The sequence below is a fragment of the Heliangelus exortis genome, chromosome 1 (genome assembly GCF_036169615.1).
Source record: "Heliangelus exortis chromosome 1, bHelExo1.hap1, whole genome shotgun sequence".
Classification (NCBI taxonomy): Eukaryota; Metazoa; Chordata; class Aves; order Apodiformes; family Trochilidae; genus Heliangelus; species Heliangelus exortis.
In genome coordinates this window covers 131,781,111-131,797,893 of record NC_092422.1, presented here as the reverse complement: position 1 = coordinate 131,797,893, position 16,783 = coordinate 131,781,111, and the positions used below count along the sequence as shown (strand labels likewise).

The following is a 16,783-nucleotide window of genomic DNA, read 5'->3' as shown; positions in this document are numbered from 1 at the left end:
GTAATTACAGTGCACTTTGGAACAAAGACACTGCCATTGACCTCATTTAAAAGTAACACTGAATTCCTCTGCATGTCTCAATCCCCTGCCACAGCAATGGTAGGAGTACATGTATTTGGATGCTTTAATGCTCAGCGTCACATTGACTTTGTTGACACAAGAATGTGAGTTCAATGTTAAGTGTATGGGAACCAACAAATAACTAGGTTATTGCAGGAGAGCAATCTCTCACCATCAACTCACAGCTCTTTCAGTTGCTGACTGAAAGCATTACTCCAGTTCCATTTAGGAAAAGTTCACATCACAAACACAAGTAGATGTTTCTTGACCAATCCAGCTCCCAAGGTATGGACAGTGAGCTGTCTGCTCTCGTCACATCAATATCTTAGAAGAATTTTTGTGTGGGACAGTGTGCTAGCACACTGTCACGTGTGGGCATTTTTCAAAGGGATCATTCATTAAATACTAGAATAGAGAAATCCAGGAATGTAAAGTGAACTTGGAATTTCCTTTGCCAGATCATGTTGGAAAAATAATTGTTTACAGTTCTGGTTTATACAGAAAAACTCTACATCTTTCACAGAAGAGTTGCTTGTTATATATACATATGTGTATAGTTATTTCAACTTAGGTTATATGAGCCCAGAAGTAACACAGTTATCTTCTATTTGCATTTATCTTTAATGCTTTAGGACTTTTGAGGGGAAGGTGCCAGTTGCTCAGTAATTAGTTGCCCCAATGTGCTTCAAAGAAAAATTAACAGGTATTTTAAATTAAACTAATTTTTCTTTTGACCCTAAATCTCATAAGGGAAATCAGAAAACCTGGAATGAATTTCAGCCTGTGTTTATCTGATACATCTGTGGATTCGTATTCCATTATGCCTGCTATACCTCCTTCTCTATTCTTATTTTCAGTAAGAAAAAGGGATGGCAAATGTATAATTTAGTTCTACAAAACTACAATACTAGAAAAAAAAAACCCAACCAAACACAAGAGACCACTTTTCCTAAGTGCAAACATCAGTGCTTACAGTTTTTCATAGTTACAGTTAAATAAGCTGTTCCACTGAGAAGTTTGATATGGTTGCCACGTTAAAGCTTGACAGCATTTTCCCAAAGCTCCATTCTGTCCCTCACTGTCATATTCTTGCACTTCAGCAGCACAGTCCTTAAGAGTTGCTGTAGAGAGATCGTGACAATTCAGTTATTACTTTTTTGACTAGTCAAAATCCCTGCAAAAAAATTAAATATACATATTTACATATATATACATTTAAAGCACAAATATATTGCATATATCTAAATCTGATTGTCCTTTGAAGTTATTCCAAAATATTGTGTTATATTCCCTTGCCCAAGAAAATATTTTTTTTCAGCTTTCCTGATTTTTAAAATAGTACACAAGTACCACTTGCTATTTTTATTCTCTCCAAAACAATGGACAGTTTCCTTTGGGGGGGGATGGGGAGAGCTAAACATTGTACTGTAAACCTCCGACATTGCAACAAGCAATTAAGCAAAATAATTCCATATCTTGGTGGGTTTTGCTATTTTCTCTACTACAGATTTAATCTAAATATGCTCCAACTCATTACTTGGTTCCATGAGCAGCAGTCACAAGCACTTTCACCACAACATCTGGTTGACTGGTTCACACTTTCTAACTATACCTTATAGTGTTCTGAGATTGACAAGGTCAACCATAATTCTCAGCTGTATCATCCATGCTACGAAGACAAAGGAGACTGGGAGAAGAGAGACTGTTAAATGGAGTGCAGTAAGGACAGGAGAAAATATGCCATTGATCAGATAAGCTAAGATCTGTCCACAGCACAGTAAGACAGAGCCTACAGAATCATTCCAGGCACAAGCTTCATTTGCAATTCACCACTTCTGACATGTGACAGAGTGAAAACTATAAAAAAATCCCACAGTAATGAAATTAACACTGCATTTCCAAATTATCCCTATGTAATTTTTACCAGTGGTTGTGTACTTTTTCTAGTAACACGTCAGTGAGATTTTCTTAACAGTGACTCCCAAGGAAAGCATATTTCAAAGCTGTGTCTTTAATTGTTAAAAACAAAAAAAGTAATTTTAGATACAGAAGTGTCTGCTCATGTTCTCTCTTCAGCAGTGGTCGACGTAGAGGACTAGTCACAATCAAGAAACACCAATCAAATAAAATACCAAAGGACAAATAACCTACTCATTCCAGTTACTACTCATTAAAAGTATTCTAAAAGATTTAATGCTTAAAAATAACTTACTCCAAAGAAATAACAAGCAACTCTCAGATTTTCCACTAGCAGAGTAAGGTGAAATTTCTCAGATAGATTGTTCATTATGAACTGTCCACTTCACAGAAGCTGATCCATTTCTGTATGTGCTTGATAAGCTTTCTTGTATCAACTGGTATAAGCTTAGCATTTTTATCTTAAAAGAACAATGGATCAAATTAATTTAGGGAAGTGGTGGGGTAGAACACATAGCTTTTACCAACCATGCAAGTAGATGCACTTTGTAGAAAAAAATCTGGATTGCAATGATAAAAGGAAACAGCAATCTGTTTGCTCATCCACCACATTAATTCCCTGCTAATCTGTCCCAGGATGGTTTCTGTGCCTATGTCAGTTTAGTGCCAAGCAAAGTCAGCATAATATGTATCAGCTGTGTACTGCAGGCTCACACATGGAGAAGGGCAGAATATTTTATCCAGAGAATCCTTAGGAAACATGAACCTCTACCGCTTCTTATCTCTTTGCCAAATATAAATAGGTCCTGGTTTTCAAAACCACTGAAATGGTAAATTACTTTGTACTGTAGTGTAGCACAGACTGTTAACACAGTCACCTTCTCAGAGCCATCAGGAGCTGTACTCTAAAACATTTACTTGTCTGTGGTGTGAAACATTATATTTCATCTTTACACAGTTGCTTACCTTGTCTGGGGTCCTGAGACTGGACTGAAGGATCAGTGGCATCTCCCAGTAATTGTGAGAGCTTCCTTTTTTTGCCTGACACTGCAGAAATACTTTTCAAAAAATACACATCACTCATTTATAAGCATAAATACAGGCATTACAGAATCATAACAAAATAATGTCCAGCCATCTCATTCTAACTCTTTGTCACCCATATTCTGATCTGACAGGGAGATTGCTGTTGGCTTTAAAAAAATAATTATATGAATTTCCCTTCCAAAACATAAATTAGTTTATTTTTAAAGTTCATATGAATAAAGTTGGTCTCTTTAAAAAAAACTTACACAGTGCATATTTAGCATCGTTTCATTGTCTCCTGACATTTGCCTTCAAATCACAGCTTCATCTTGAATAATTGTACTCCATCAAGCATAAACTCAGTTTTCTTCTTATTCATAAAACACTAGTAGCAGTTAGAATAATGCATTAAAGAAAAGGCCTCAAGGTGAAGCTGATGGGTAACAGTCTTCCCCTTTCCCAGAAACTGAGATTTTAAAAAATGCTTTTCTTGCAATGGAAAAAAAAAAAACTTATTCCAAAGTTTTGATATTATAAATCTAAGCTGGAAGATTATGAAAGAGGGTTATTCCTTCTGGCTAGGGGAAAAACAAAACAAAATCCAGGTCTCAGTCAGGCCCAGCACATATTTAAACTAAGGTTTCTCCACAATAAGAAGAAAAGCATAGCCACCACAGTGCTATTCTTCTTCTGGATTTGTTCAAAAGTTCCACATTGGGTCAGGAAGTATTTTGTATCTTAAGTTCCAATAACTAAAGTGTTCCCTCAAAAACCAGTGTTATTTTTACTATCTAGTACCTTCTACTGAAAAACAAAGAAAGAAACAACTTCACTGAGAAACCCAAGTGCACCTTCCTTTACCCCCATCATATTTAACATGCAGTTGAGCACTGTACAGAAGAGGAGAGAGGGAAAGAGCACCTGCAATGCCAGGACTAACACTGATGAATCCACATTTCTCTCCCCATAACCAACTACATCCCCATCTGCCATACACCAGTCAATTCATTCTTACTAGGTACCATGCTTGCACTTTTAAAAATAATTAAACATCCACAGCATGCTGGTGAGTGAATATGGCAGATAAATAATATTGGGTATATGAATGGTGTATGAATACCATTTCACTTGCTTAATATGGCAACATTACTGTGTTTCTCTCATGCCACTTGTCAGAACACTTACAAGATCCATAATGGATAAATCCCGGCAATATGTATTGCAAAACACCTGAATGTGTTTTAATCTAGTTATGAAGCACCTGTCGATCCTTTTTAGCCTTCTAACATTTAAAAAATTGAAATCCCTACTTCCAGTCTGGACTGCAATCCAGATATTTACAGAGCTCTCAACCACAAGCATTTCAAAAATGTCTAAACACTGCCATCGTGTGGAAAACCAGGAGGATTTTACACCAGTCTTAAATCTCCTTCTAACCAGCTCTACTTTTTTTTCATGTCTCTCCTTTGTACAAAAAGTTTATCACTTACCCAGAAATCTGAGATGCATTTGGCTGAAAACATGAATAACTAAAACCCGAACAGCTGGAGGGTGCAGAATGATTCCAAGGAGTCACAACATTTTCTGTCTTCAGGCAGCAGCCTTGGGGGACAGTGCAGTGATGTCCACTGGCATAGGGGTCAGAATAAGCTTCCATGGACCTGCAGGGAAGTTTGCTGGGTGCCACAGAAAATGGGCACGGGAGTGGAGGCTGCAGCCCATTTGGCCACGTAGTGTCATACCACGAGGCTGTAAGAAATAAACAGACCAGTAAAGAGAAAGAAGAGAGGTGGAGACCCTCCTGTGAGCTTGGAAGAGGTAAATTACACAACCTACTCTGGAGCTGTGGCGGAGAGCATGGTTCTGATCCAGAGTCTGGTGGGGAGTCTGGCAACTGGCTTTGCCTAGGGATGAAAAAATATATTTTGATTTCTACTTGGAGGAGGCATGGAGGACAACCACAAGCTAATGCTGAAAGCAGCTGAAGGGGAACCACCAGGCTACTGGCAAGGCTCTTCAGGAAGGATTGCTCACCGAGGTTGCTGCCCCTTCTCACAGAAGCCACGTCCCTTAGACTTCATCAGACCTCCACCTCATCCTCATGCTGGGAAGCTCCAGTCCTACCAGCTCTTGCCCAGACCCCTCCTCCACAAACCACTGATTTCAATCCTCCTTTCTTCCATCCCATGAGCCATTCTTCAGTTACCTCTGGGCACTAAATACACGGAGCTCACAAGGGCTTTAAAAAGTCCCTGTGGACTACACATTAAAGATCTGTAGTGTATGCATTCACTAGCCAATTTCTTAAAATCCTAATTTGTGCAGAGCACTCTCAGTGTCTATTAGATGCTAGCAGATCCAACTTTAGCACCACAAGAGGCAGCCACAAGACTGGAGGGAAGCGGGGACTGCCGTGTGAGCAGCACGTTTGCTCAGCTTGAAAGCAGAGATTTTACAAGCTCACCAAAAAGATCCAGAAGCTTAATGTGCCATTTCCATGGGGGATCAACTAACTTCATTCTTTCCAGTTCTACACAACCTTCCAGTTCCATTTGGAAGAACAAAGTGGGGGATCAATAATTGTGAGAAGTGGCAAAGATAATGTGAACAATAAAAAAGGAATGTGCTAATGAAGTACCTTGTTTACCAGAGGGATGGTGGAAAACTACTGAAAAACTGTGGAAAAAAGCCAAAACCTTGGTGGGAGGTTCTTGGGGGAGAGCCCTGGGGAAGGGGTCAGAGTATAAATATAGACCTTCAGTTAAATAAACTTGGTCTCAGCAAGAGAAACTTGTGAGTCCATGAATAGTACACCACAAATAATAAGTATTTCCTCTGTCTAAATCACAAGAGAATTTAAAATAAAGACTACAGCAGGTCCATGCCAACATTCTCCTCAAAGAAAACCCAACTTGGTGTCATTTTGAAGATGACAGCAAGTTGAGTTGGGATTCAGACACTCCAGGAGGGAAAGCCACCCTCCAGGAAGATCTGGACAGCCTGGAAGAGTGGGCTAACAAGAACTTTATGAAGTTCAACAGGAACTGATGTGGGGATTGCACCTAGGAAAACATAGTCCAGAAGCACAACACAGATTGGGATCTACAAGGCTGGAGAGCCATGGAAAGTGACCTGGGGATCTTGGTGGACAAGAAGCCCAATATGAGTTAACAGTGCTGCAGCAGCAATGAAACCAACAAGATACTGAGTTACATCAAAAAGAGATAAAAAGAAGCCATCATCCTAGTCAGCACTTTCAAGGCCACTTACAAGGCAGCCTTGTGTTCAGTTCTAGTCCCTACTATACAATAAAAAGATGTGGGCAGGCTGGATAGGGACTAGAGAAAAGCCACAAAGATGATCAAAGAATTGGGAAGCAGAACTTTATAGCAACAATGTCCTGATCAATACTTTTGTTTAACCCAAATACCATTGAGGTGAAACTCAACTAATCACATAGGCATGGCCTCAAGTAACTTGTGCAATGCATTCAACACTGTCCTGCACAACATCCTGGTCCCTAAACTGGAAAGATATAGATTTGATGGATTGCCCACGCTGTGGATGAGCAATGAGCTGGATGGTCACATTCAAGGAGTTGTGGTCAGTAACTTGATGGTCAAATGGAGACCAGTGACATGTGGAGTTCCTCAAGGGTCAGTACTGGGATGGGTGCTTTGTTGTTAACATCTTTGTTGGTGACATGGACAGTGGAATTGAGTGCAACCTCAGCAAGTTTGCTGACAACAGTAAGCTGTGTCTATTGCTCCACACAGTGGAGGAAAGGGGGGCCATTCAAAGGGACCTTGACAGGCTTGAGAGGTGGGCCCATGACAACCTCATGAAGTTCAACAAGGCCAAGTGCAAGGTCCTGCACCTGAGCCAGGGCAATCCCAAGCATGAATACAGGTTGGGCAGAGAATGGATTGAGAGCAGCCCTGAAGGGAAGGATGTGGGAGTGTTTGTTGATGATAATCACGGAGTCACAGAATCATTATGGTTGGAAAAGACCTGTAATATTCAGGTCTTTAACCTAAGTCCAGTCTTTAACCTAACTCTACTAACCTAACTGTACCAAGCCACTGCTAAACCATGTCTTTAAGCACTGTATCTGTATGATTAAACACATTCAGGGATAGTGAGTCAATCACTTCTCTGGGCAGCCCATTACACTTCTTAATAACCCTTTTCATAAATAAGTTTTTCCTTCAATTCAACCTAAACCTCCCCTAGCATAACCTGAGGCCATTTCCTGTCATCCCATCACTAGTTACTAGTGAGAAGAGACTGACCTCCCACCTCACTACAACCTCCTTTCAGGTAGTTGTAGAGAACAGTAAGGTCTCCCCTCAGCCTCTTGTTCTCCAGTCAGCCCTGGCTCCCTCAGCTGCTTCTCCTAAGACATGTGCTCCAAACCTTTCATCGGCTTGGTTGACCTTCTCTGGACTCACTCCAGCACCTCATAGTGAGGGGCCCAGAAGTGAATACAGTACTCAAGGTGCAGAGTACAGGGGCCCAATTGACTTCCCTTCTCCTGCTGACCACACTATTCCCGATGCAGGCCACGATGCCGTTCGCCAGCTTTGCCGCCTGGGCCAACCGCTGGCTGACGTTCCGCCAGCTGTGAGCTAACACCCCCAGGTCTCTTTCCGCTGCGCAGCTTTCCAGCCACTCTTCCCCAAGCCTGTAGCGTTGCATGGGGGTTGTTGCGGCCCAAGTACAGGAAAAACAGACACACACTGACTCGTAAGGGGGCAGCTGGCAGTGCCGGAGCAGCCACTCCACCTACAGCTCGGTGTGTGGCAGCCATGACCCACAGGCGCCCCTCACCCCCTCCGGCCCCTCGCCCGCCCGCGCCTCGACAGCCAATCAGCGGCACCTACAGCCGCGCGTGCGGGCGGCCCCTCCCAAGCGGGGCGGCTGAGGGGGTTGAAGGGGCGGGGACGAAAGGGACTCCTCTCGCACAAGCTGAGGCTCTGGGGTCCGCCACGCTGGATCCGGGATACCCCGAGGGAACTGAGGGCACTGAACTCGGTTCCAGCCGAGGAAAATGAGTAAGGAGTGGGAAGCAGAAGCCGTGACGCAGGGTCTCACCCCGGCTCACTGGCGGAGTGGGAGGAGCCGAATGCGAGGACCGGTAGTAACGGGTAAGGAGGGAACGCTCCTCGGTTCAAACTGAGCCTGGAAACGGGGGGGGGGGGGGGGGGAGGGGAAGAATGCTTCCCTAAGTTTTTAATTGTTTATATTCTCTTTTTCTCCATACACTAGTCAGTGATCAAGAGTTTGTGTCAATTGGTAACAAACATTTCTTGAGGCTCGGATCCCGCGGTGCCCTGTGGAAAGTGGAGAAGATGATGTGAGTGATAAGAAAGGAATGTGAAAATGAAGCCACTTTGCTTAACAAAGAGAGATGGAAAATCCCTGGAAACTCGTGGAAGAACACCAAGAGAGTTCAAGGAGAGGACGCTGGAGATTGGCTAGATTATAAATGGGACCCTCAGATTAATAAACTTTTGTCTCAGTTGGAAAAGGTGACTGAGTCCATGCCTCAGTGCCTCACAGTGTCCCACGTAGTCCATCATCCAACAGTTTCCGTGTCACCTGCGATGAAAAAGTCCTCCTGAGTTACACTGCGCCATGGGAACTCAGGCAGAGCTGGGCTGCTTTCCTCTGTGTAGAGACAGGCAAACCAGAAGCAGCTCATCTCCCAGCCCAGTTGATGTCCTATGAATCAGAAAGCAGGGCCACCCCCACAGCTGCTGCTCAGTGTTGCTGCTGGCAGTCAGCTCTGCACTGGTGGATCCCTGGTGTGAGGCAAGGCGTCAGCGTAGTGCAGCACCTTCAGCCCCCCATCAGGGAGCTGGTGCAGAGGCACAGGGACCCTGAGATGGAGAGGCAGATAAGGTTCTGGCAGTCACTTCAAGAGACTAGAAGCATGACAGAGGAATCCTGGCTAGGAACCAATAAATTGTGACCCACAGCCACCTCTCCTTGCCAACCCCCCCAGCAAAGCAGGAAAGATTGATGTTTTAAAAACCCTGCTTGGAGAGGTCATCATGGAAAGCCAAACAACTTAAGTGATTTTCGGCATTCACTGTTTCTTGTTATTGAAGCAGGTAAATCTCTGCAAACACAGCCTCTCATGACTCCTTTCTAAAGACCTTCAGGCACACTGCTCTGTACAAGAACATGCCAGCCCATATTTTACAGTACAGCTTTCTCCTGATTTTCAGACAGGAAGTGAATGTTCCCTTGTGTACAGCAGCCCCTGGAAGCTTTGCTCTCAACTTGTCTCCCAACAGCTCAGCCCATTCACATGCCTGAAGCTTTGAAAGAAGGTTCTTCCATTACTTACTCTTTGATAAATATGGTAAATGCCTGATTATATTGTACCACATATGCTTGTGATACTGTTTTTCTTTTTTTACACTTACGTTGTTTCTCCTATCAGATAGAATGTAAAGAATATTAGAGCAAGTCTTGAACTATACTGTAGATCAAGCTAGGCCAAGTCCTTCATGAGGTCAGAGCAACAAACAGATGCTCCCACACTATGTTGCAAAATCCCTTCATTCCTTCTGCATCAAAACCAGGAGCATCTTAAGTCAACAGCAGACCACTACAGAGAGGTCATTTTTCTGGCTGCTCTCAGTTGAAAGGTATAGATTTGAAACATGTATTTTATTTCAAGTTTTTCAGTCCTTCAGCTTAGTGTTTTCAAAGCAGCTTGAGAGAGAAAATCTTATGGCATCTCACAGTCATTTAAGGGGGGAACTACAAGGGGTTCCTCTATTACATTTGGTTACAATGCATGTCAGGTGAAAAATGCTAGTACAGACGAAGGAAGACACATTTAGTGATGTGCTGGGCCTTTCCTAAGGCCCAGTGTTCTGGCAGAAGTTGAATAAAACAAAGTTGTTTAAAGAGACAACCTCATATTCAGAAAACATACATCTTCCAGCATACACAGCAAATATTTTTAAGCATTAGTGGAAAATTTCCATCACCTGATTTTTCATTCTACCATTTCTAGTTGAGGTTTTCTACTTCTGAGTTTGGATGGCATGAGGGAAAAGAGTTTCATTCTTGGTCACAGCCTATTACTTTTGACATGTTCTTGTGTATTTCCTACTGGTAGTGCTATTGATTTTCTAAGATACCACATCCACAACCCTACATTTTAGGTTAGCTTCAATTACACAATTACTCTTAAAAGTAAATTGAAAGCTCTACATATATAAAGAATAATCTTTAATTTCCTTCAAAATAATTTCTGGAAGCTTTTAAATATCATGGCTGCTGCTCTTAACTCTTGATAGAGAGTTGGTAAATGTGATTTTTTTTTTTTTTTGCTGTGTGATACTTGATCCCTAGCTAATGAAGTCCAAATTTGCCTTGAAAAATTAAAAAAAAAGATACATCCATAAAAGTCTAAAATTTCCCTTCTTTGCATTAAGTTCATGTTTCTGGCTTCAAATGCTGCCTTGAGTAATCAAGTACTGCTTTAAGTGAAAGTATTTCAGTAAAATACAAGCAATTTATAGGACAAAGTACAGAGGTGGTAGGGGTATATAAAGTTAGAACTTTACTGAAACTGGTACTCTGCTTTTTAAGGAAAAACTATTCTGGTGTTTAAATTATTCTGAATTGCAGACATAATTTATCAATTAAATGCCTGCTTAGGAAAAGACACGCGACCCTTTTTCTCCTGAATGAAGCATTAGGATGAAAACAGTATTACACATTAATCTTACTCATGTCACTTATTTTGTACATAAACATTATGGTCATATTACAGGAATGGTAAAATAACAGCTTTTCATATAATGCCACATTTAGCATAGCATCTATGAATTATCCCAGACTTCATTATCATTCATTCAATTGGATCTAGAAGATGTTTGTATTTCCATTACTGTCTGTAATTCATTCTTACTTGAAGCATGTATATAGCTCGAAGTAAGTAACAGTATCTAGAAAGCAACAATCCTCTTGAAACTCGGATTTCAAGGCTGGCTGTTGCATTCAGATTTTATCATGGCACAAATGAAAACCATTTAAGAGATGTTGCTAATGGGGGGAAGTACATGTTGCTGTCATACTTACGAAGTTCCAAACTCTATGTCACTGCTGATGAATTCTTCCAACATACTTGTATCCACCGTGGGATTCTCCAAGGACCCATGAACATCTTGTCCTAAAATTAAAAATGTCAGACAGAAATCATGAAACTCAAGAGTACTTCAGGATAAGTAACGCTGCCCACTCTCTTACACAAAGGAAACCAAATCATCCTGCCTCGTGTGTAACAGGTGGGGTGTGCTTCTGGTTCTAGTAACTGGCAGGAAGGTTGTCAGGAAATAGAGTGGAAGATGGCAGTGCAGCTCCAGGCAAACACCCCTTTGTGCATGGCATTGAGGCTTCACTGGATTACCACAGCAAGAGGTTAAAGGGCCCTAGCTTGCTACTGGAATAAAGGGTTCTGAAGATAACTTCATACTAAGAAAGCAAACTTTAGATATGTTACAGGGAGTGGTGTCTTCCTTTTATTCTCTCCCCCCCCCAAACAGTCCACTAACAAGTTAAATGTATTAATGAATAGAAAGGTTCAGTACTTTGTCCTTTGTTGCTTGGGAACTGAAGGCTATAAACAGATTTTATGATTATAAGTCTATGGAATTCATGGCAACTTTTTTAAAGAGTCAGCCAGGACTCACTCTAAAAAAGCCAGAAAACCAGAACTGCTGTTAGGCCCTCCAGGCCTCCAGCAGGACTGCCATATACATGGGTGTGGTCAGTCAGAGAGCAAACAAGATAAGGAGGTTAAAGTTCCTGCTCTCTCCAGGAACTCTGTTCCACTCCGTTCTGTCTCCATGGCTCTGTTCTACTACTACACAAGATAAAATGGACGAATCTACAAATCCGGAGCTGTGTGGCTCAGCCCCAAGCAGTTGTCACTAACCAGCCCCCTCAGCTCTACAGCAGAGTGGAAGAACACAAGAAGTTAATCACAGGAGTAGTAACTGCCTGTGGTGCTTTCTCTGTCTTCTCACTGTGCTTGCATCAGACATGTGCATTGTAAGAAGTCGAATGATAAAAATCTGTTTTTTTTCCTGAAGGCTTTGTCTGACATGGTTCCTTGATTTTAATTGCAAGTAGCAGCTAAAAATCCACTTCCACCACTTTGCACAGGAATTACCTCATGCCTGTCTTAATATGTGTATTCACATTACTAATAAACACTTCTAAATTGCTTTAGGATCAATTAGATTAATCTGAATATAGGCATCATTTGCTTATTGCTGCTGCAGAATTTTGGCAGCCTTTCACTGTGAGACAGCAACTTGTAAGTGTGCTGATAGATCTGTGCATCCCCACATATTGGTGGACAAATCTGTCTTCTGCAGGTCAGAGAACAGGTTCAATAGGTGTAGCATGCTTACTTGGCTCAGCAAAATTGTAACATAGAAAGTCTTGAAATAGCAGCAAACCACACTGCAAAAACAGCTTGAGAGTACAAGAGACAGGCTTTCCTTAGCAGTCTTCCTGGAACGTGTTGAATTCTCCTGTATTTGTTCTTCATGTTTGAATTTAGGCCACCCCTCCCTTGAATCACAATTCATAATCAAAATCAAAATTCATAATTCTATTGTCTCATTCAATCTGGTGTGAAAACTGTTAGTTCTACCACCGGCTTCTGCTTCCCCATCCATTCTTGCCCAGCCTGTCACTATTTCTGGCCTCAAGCCCCCAAAGAGTAGTGTCTGGGCTCCTAATCTGACAGTGCTTGCTTTACCTCTCTTTGCCAGACATCCCTTCCTCTCCTCCAGGTTTGTCACCTGTCTCCTGAGCTTCAGACTTCATACCCCACACTTCTGTAGCCAACAGTCTCCATCACTAATTCACCTGCCTTGATTAATTCTCCCAGCATTTCCATATAGTGCCTTACATAAGACTGCATTCAAATCAACTTGCCCCCTTTTCAGCGTTATCTAAATTCATGGTTAAGGATTGGGACAGAAAATTAGAAACTCCTTGCAGTAGGTTTTGTCCCAAGCAGAGCAGGTATTTCAGACAAAGTCATATACAGTTGTCATTTTGGCTTGAGCCACAACCATCACTTTCCAAAGGAGTGTCCAAATAAACAGGCTACTTAGGGTATGCTTATTCCACAAACACAAATTCAGTCTGCAACCAATAAAGTGCTAGTACAAACTGCTAGTACTGACTAAAATTCAATACTAAACTGATCATTTCCCAATATTAAAGGAGGACACCAGGAATTTCCCAGCCAAGTTCACCTATTTGTAGTAAGCTTCATGTTAAAAATTCAGCTACTCTATACAGGGAATAATCCTTACATACAGCTGGAGATGTAAAAGCAGTGCACAGAACACAGCCAGTGCTCAGTAAAAAAGTTCTTTTGCTTGCCAAAAGAACAAATTCATAATGCTTGAGAGAAATGTTTCTGCTTGAGAATTATTAACTGATTTTCATCTGAAGATACTTTACCCCAACAGGCCTCAGCGCTTCATGAGCTCCACTCTGTGGGCTGAGTGGGAAGTGCTAAGTATTCCTTACATGCTAGCTCTCAGTTTACCGGTTTAACTATGACAGCTTTTATTCAGGTTCTCAACCCACTGATAATGTCAGCAAGAATATAATGCCTTGCTACACATGGACTGGCACAAGAGCCAAACAGGAGAGCTCTGACCTTCCTCTGACAAATAAGAAGTTACTGATTAGAAAACCAAAGTATCTTAATTTTAAAATATTTCAACAGAAAACATGGGAAAAAAACTGTTCAAAGATGAAAACTCTAATGTGGTAGGAATTAAATGAGACTAAAAGAACCTTCCAGAACAGCCACACAATCAGAGAAAAGACCTATCTAAATTAAGAGGTCTACTGACCATTGAGAACAGTGATCAACAGGAAAATAATACCTCATTTCCTTGGAAAAAACTCCTTTTTCACTGTCTCATCTTAATATTGCAAATATGTTTATCTTACCAATTAGAATCAAAGCAATCATCTGCTGTAAGGAACTAAAGCAGTGGGGGAAAAGATAGGATCCTTTTTACTCACGAATTTCAAATAATCTTACAAAACAGATCTATAAACACGCCGAGTTGCCAGCTGATGCATCTGAAGCCAAAATCTGAGCTATATTCTACCCTCAAAATATCATCACAAAAGCCAGCAAAATAACTGCCCAGAATCCCGAGAGGACTGTTTTCTAAAATCAGTTCTGCTAAAAACTTTTCTGATGAGATTTTTAAAAATAATTCCTGTTCAACCTTATTTTGAGTATTTAACAGATATCCAGTGCAATACTTCAACAAATAGCTTGATAAAAACGAACATTGTGATGAAAGCAAAGCCAAAGAAGTTTGCCAGCTTTTGATCTTCATGACCCAAAGTGAACTTAAGAAACATGGTATGAATTTCCTAGCATCTATAAAAAACATTTGCTGGCTAGGAGCCCTAGATTTTGGTTCACTGATTTAAATTTCTTTGCTTGAATACATTTTTCTCAATGCTGGAGAATCCTTAAATTCCTAGTTTAGATCAAAACTCAAAAGTTAAAAGTTGCCACCTCTGAGGGCAACAGAGTGCCAGAAAAAAAACCCACCACAACCTGAAAATCACAAAAAAAAACCCAAACGAAACCAAACCAAACACCACAAGAAGAAAAAAAAAAAAACCACAAGAAAAATCCAACACTTATTTAAGACAAGGGAAAACAAATGCAGGGAAGCAACAATTTCCCATGTTATTTAAAACAGAAAAGCTTGTTTTCCAAGTTACTCTAAGATCAGTATCACATGAATCCCTGCACAGTTAATAAAAGGAAAGTGGATATAGAAAAAGAAGCTGAAAATGGAGAGGTAAATCCATAAAAAAATTCTAAAGTGTATTTCGGAGGAAGGGAAAGATATAGTAAGAAATACATAAGCCTTTGAACAGCCAACAGAATCACATTATGACAGGACCTGAGAAATGTAGTTTGATTACAGAATCTGGAAGAAAGTAAAGTTTGTGTTAAGAGAAAGCCAGGAGACTAATGGAATCTTGCTTGAATGTAAAATGTCTTTCGAAAAACAGGCAGAACAGATCCCAGAGAAATAAAAATTGAGTTTAAGTTCTCAAAAGTATCCCAAGGATACTGCCACAGTTACCATTTTACCACTTACAATCAGGCTGTTTCAGAAAAATAGTATTAGGGGAAAGAAAACCCTCTTTAACCTGACATGCTATGACAGAGCAAGGAGGGAGATAACCAAACTCACAAAAATTCCTAATATTTCAGAAATGATAAATTGCCAGAAGACGTCAGCCACATTCTGGTCTTTCTTGGCAATTACCATGGCATTACTGCAGCCTCTCCTGGGTCCACCTTCCAGCTGGTCTTCCATCCAACATACCATTTGAACTATTTCGTTCTGGTTTCCGCATAGGTGATAGCTCTGTGTAAACGTAGCTTTGGGTTTTGGGGCTGCTCTTCTTCCTTTCTTCTTCAATTAAGCCCAAATATCTACTGTATATTTGCTGCTACCAAAAATTGTTAAGTCTTTCTCTTAAAACTCAACTCTTACCTTCAAAGAACTGCTGCAAGGCTTCATTTTCTCCCACCACATCCATGAAAGGCCAGTAGAAGTGCTTTGCTTTTCCTACTGTGTGAAGAGTCCCACTGAGAAAAATACACTGTCTCTCTTGCAGATGATTATGAACATCCCAAAGCACACCAGGGTTGTACTTAAAACTCTGCTGCACTTAAAGAAGAATCTGACAAGGCTTTTGAGGCAAAATAAAAGATGATATAAATTCTTCCATTCAGTATGTCTAATGCTCTTAAGGACCTTTGATCCCAGTACTAACCATAATTACACATGCGCAAAAAATGCAGCAATAAAAATTACTTATTACTTGTCTCTGTACTTTCACACAGGTGATGTAATTAATACTACTGTTGAAAGCAATAGTAATCAAAATATAAGTGCAAAGCCACCAGTGGTTTCACCGTATGCACTATCCCATTTAAGCAGCTGAGTGTTAGACTATCCAACAACTCTAAAAAAATTATATTCAGAGCTTATACATTAAGAAAACTATATTACAGATTAACCTGCTTGTCTAAGATAACACGGGAAACATGGAAAAGCTGAACATTGAACGGAAGTCTTTTAGAGTTAGTAGCAAGTTCTGCTTCCCTTTGTTTAAACTTACTTTGTACACTGAAAATGGCCCCTGTTCTGTCAGCTCTAAGCAAACAGGAGACAAATACTGAGAAACTTTGAGTAGGCATCTGTAAGGCTCATTTAGTTGTGAACAAAAACTTGATTAATGCCAAAAAGTTTGGAAACAAGGCCATTTTCTAAAGTAGTTACATTCTCCAGAAAAGTAATTGTTGAGCAATTTTTATAAGACCCAGACACCCACAGTGACAGGTTTCTCATGATAGGCAGCTTATATTAAAAATATAGAAAATAATTCTGGGGGAAGGGACTTGAAGAGAGAAGCAAGTCAGTGCTTAAAGGACACTGACTTAATTGACCCTAGCAGTCATTACCACTGAGATAACATTAGGTTTATTTTTGTAGTCCCTAGTATGAGAAAATCACCTCAGCATAAGCTTTAGCTACGACTTGTCTTTAAACTACTATGAAAGGACCCCTACCCTTTGCTTGAATGAGTAACACTTGGGAAGGACTGTTTAACCAGAATAGCAGCAGCTACCAGCTATGATTTAACTACTTATTCAAGCTTATTCTTGAAA

At 40.7% G+C, this 16,783-nt stretch overlaps 1 protein-coding gene and 1 long non-coding RNA gene across 2 annotated transcripts in view; one reads left to right on the top strand and one right to left on the bottom strand.

Annotated features, from left to right (window-relative positions):
- Positions 1-15,895, bottom strand: part of MYRFL (myelin regulatory factor like) — a 43,585-nt gene extending 27,690 nt beyond the window's left edge. The window contains exons 1-6 of the mRNA XM_071734352.1: positions 15,603-15,895; positions 11,110-11,200; positions 4,840-4,907; positions 4,494-4,752; positions 2,944-3,035; positions 1,034-1,181 (exon numbers count right to left, since the gene is read on the bottom strand). Coding sequence (XP_071590453.1) covers positions 1,034-1,181; positions 2,944-3,035; positions 4,494-4,752; positions 4,840-4,907; positions 11,110-11,200; positions 15,603-15,648 — 704 coding nt within the window. The 5' untranslated portion in view covers positions 15,649-15,895. The remainder of the gene's footprint in view (positions 1-1,033; positions 1,182-2,943; positions 3,036-4,493; positions 4,753-4,839; positions 4,908-11,109; positions 11,201-15,602) is intronic.
- Positions 7,935-8,533, top strand: LOC139806706 (uncharacterized). Its single transcript, XR_011730329.1, has 2 exons — positions 7,935-8,150; positions 8,272-8,533. It is a non-coding gene; the product is annotated as an uncharacterized lncRNA (long non-coding RNA).
- Positions 15,896-16,783: the final 888 nt, after the last annotated feature.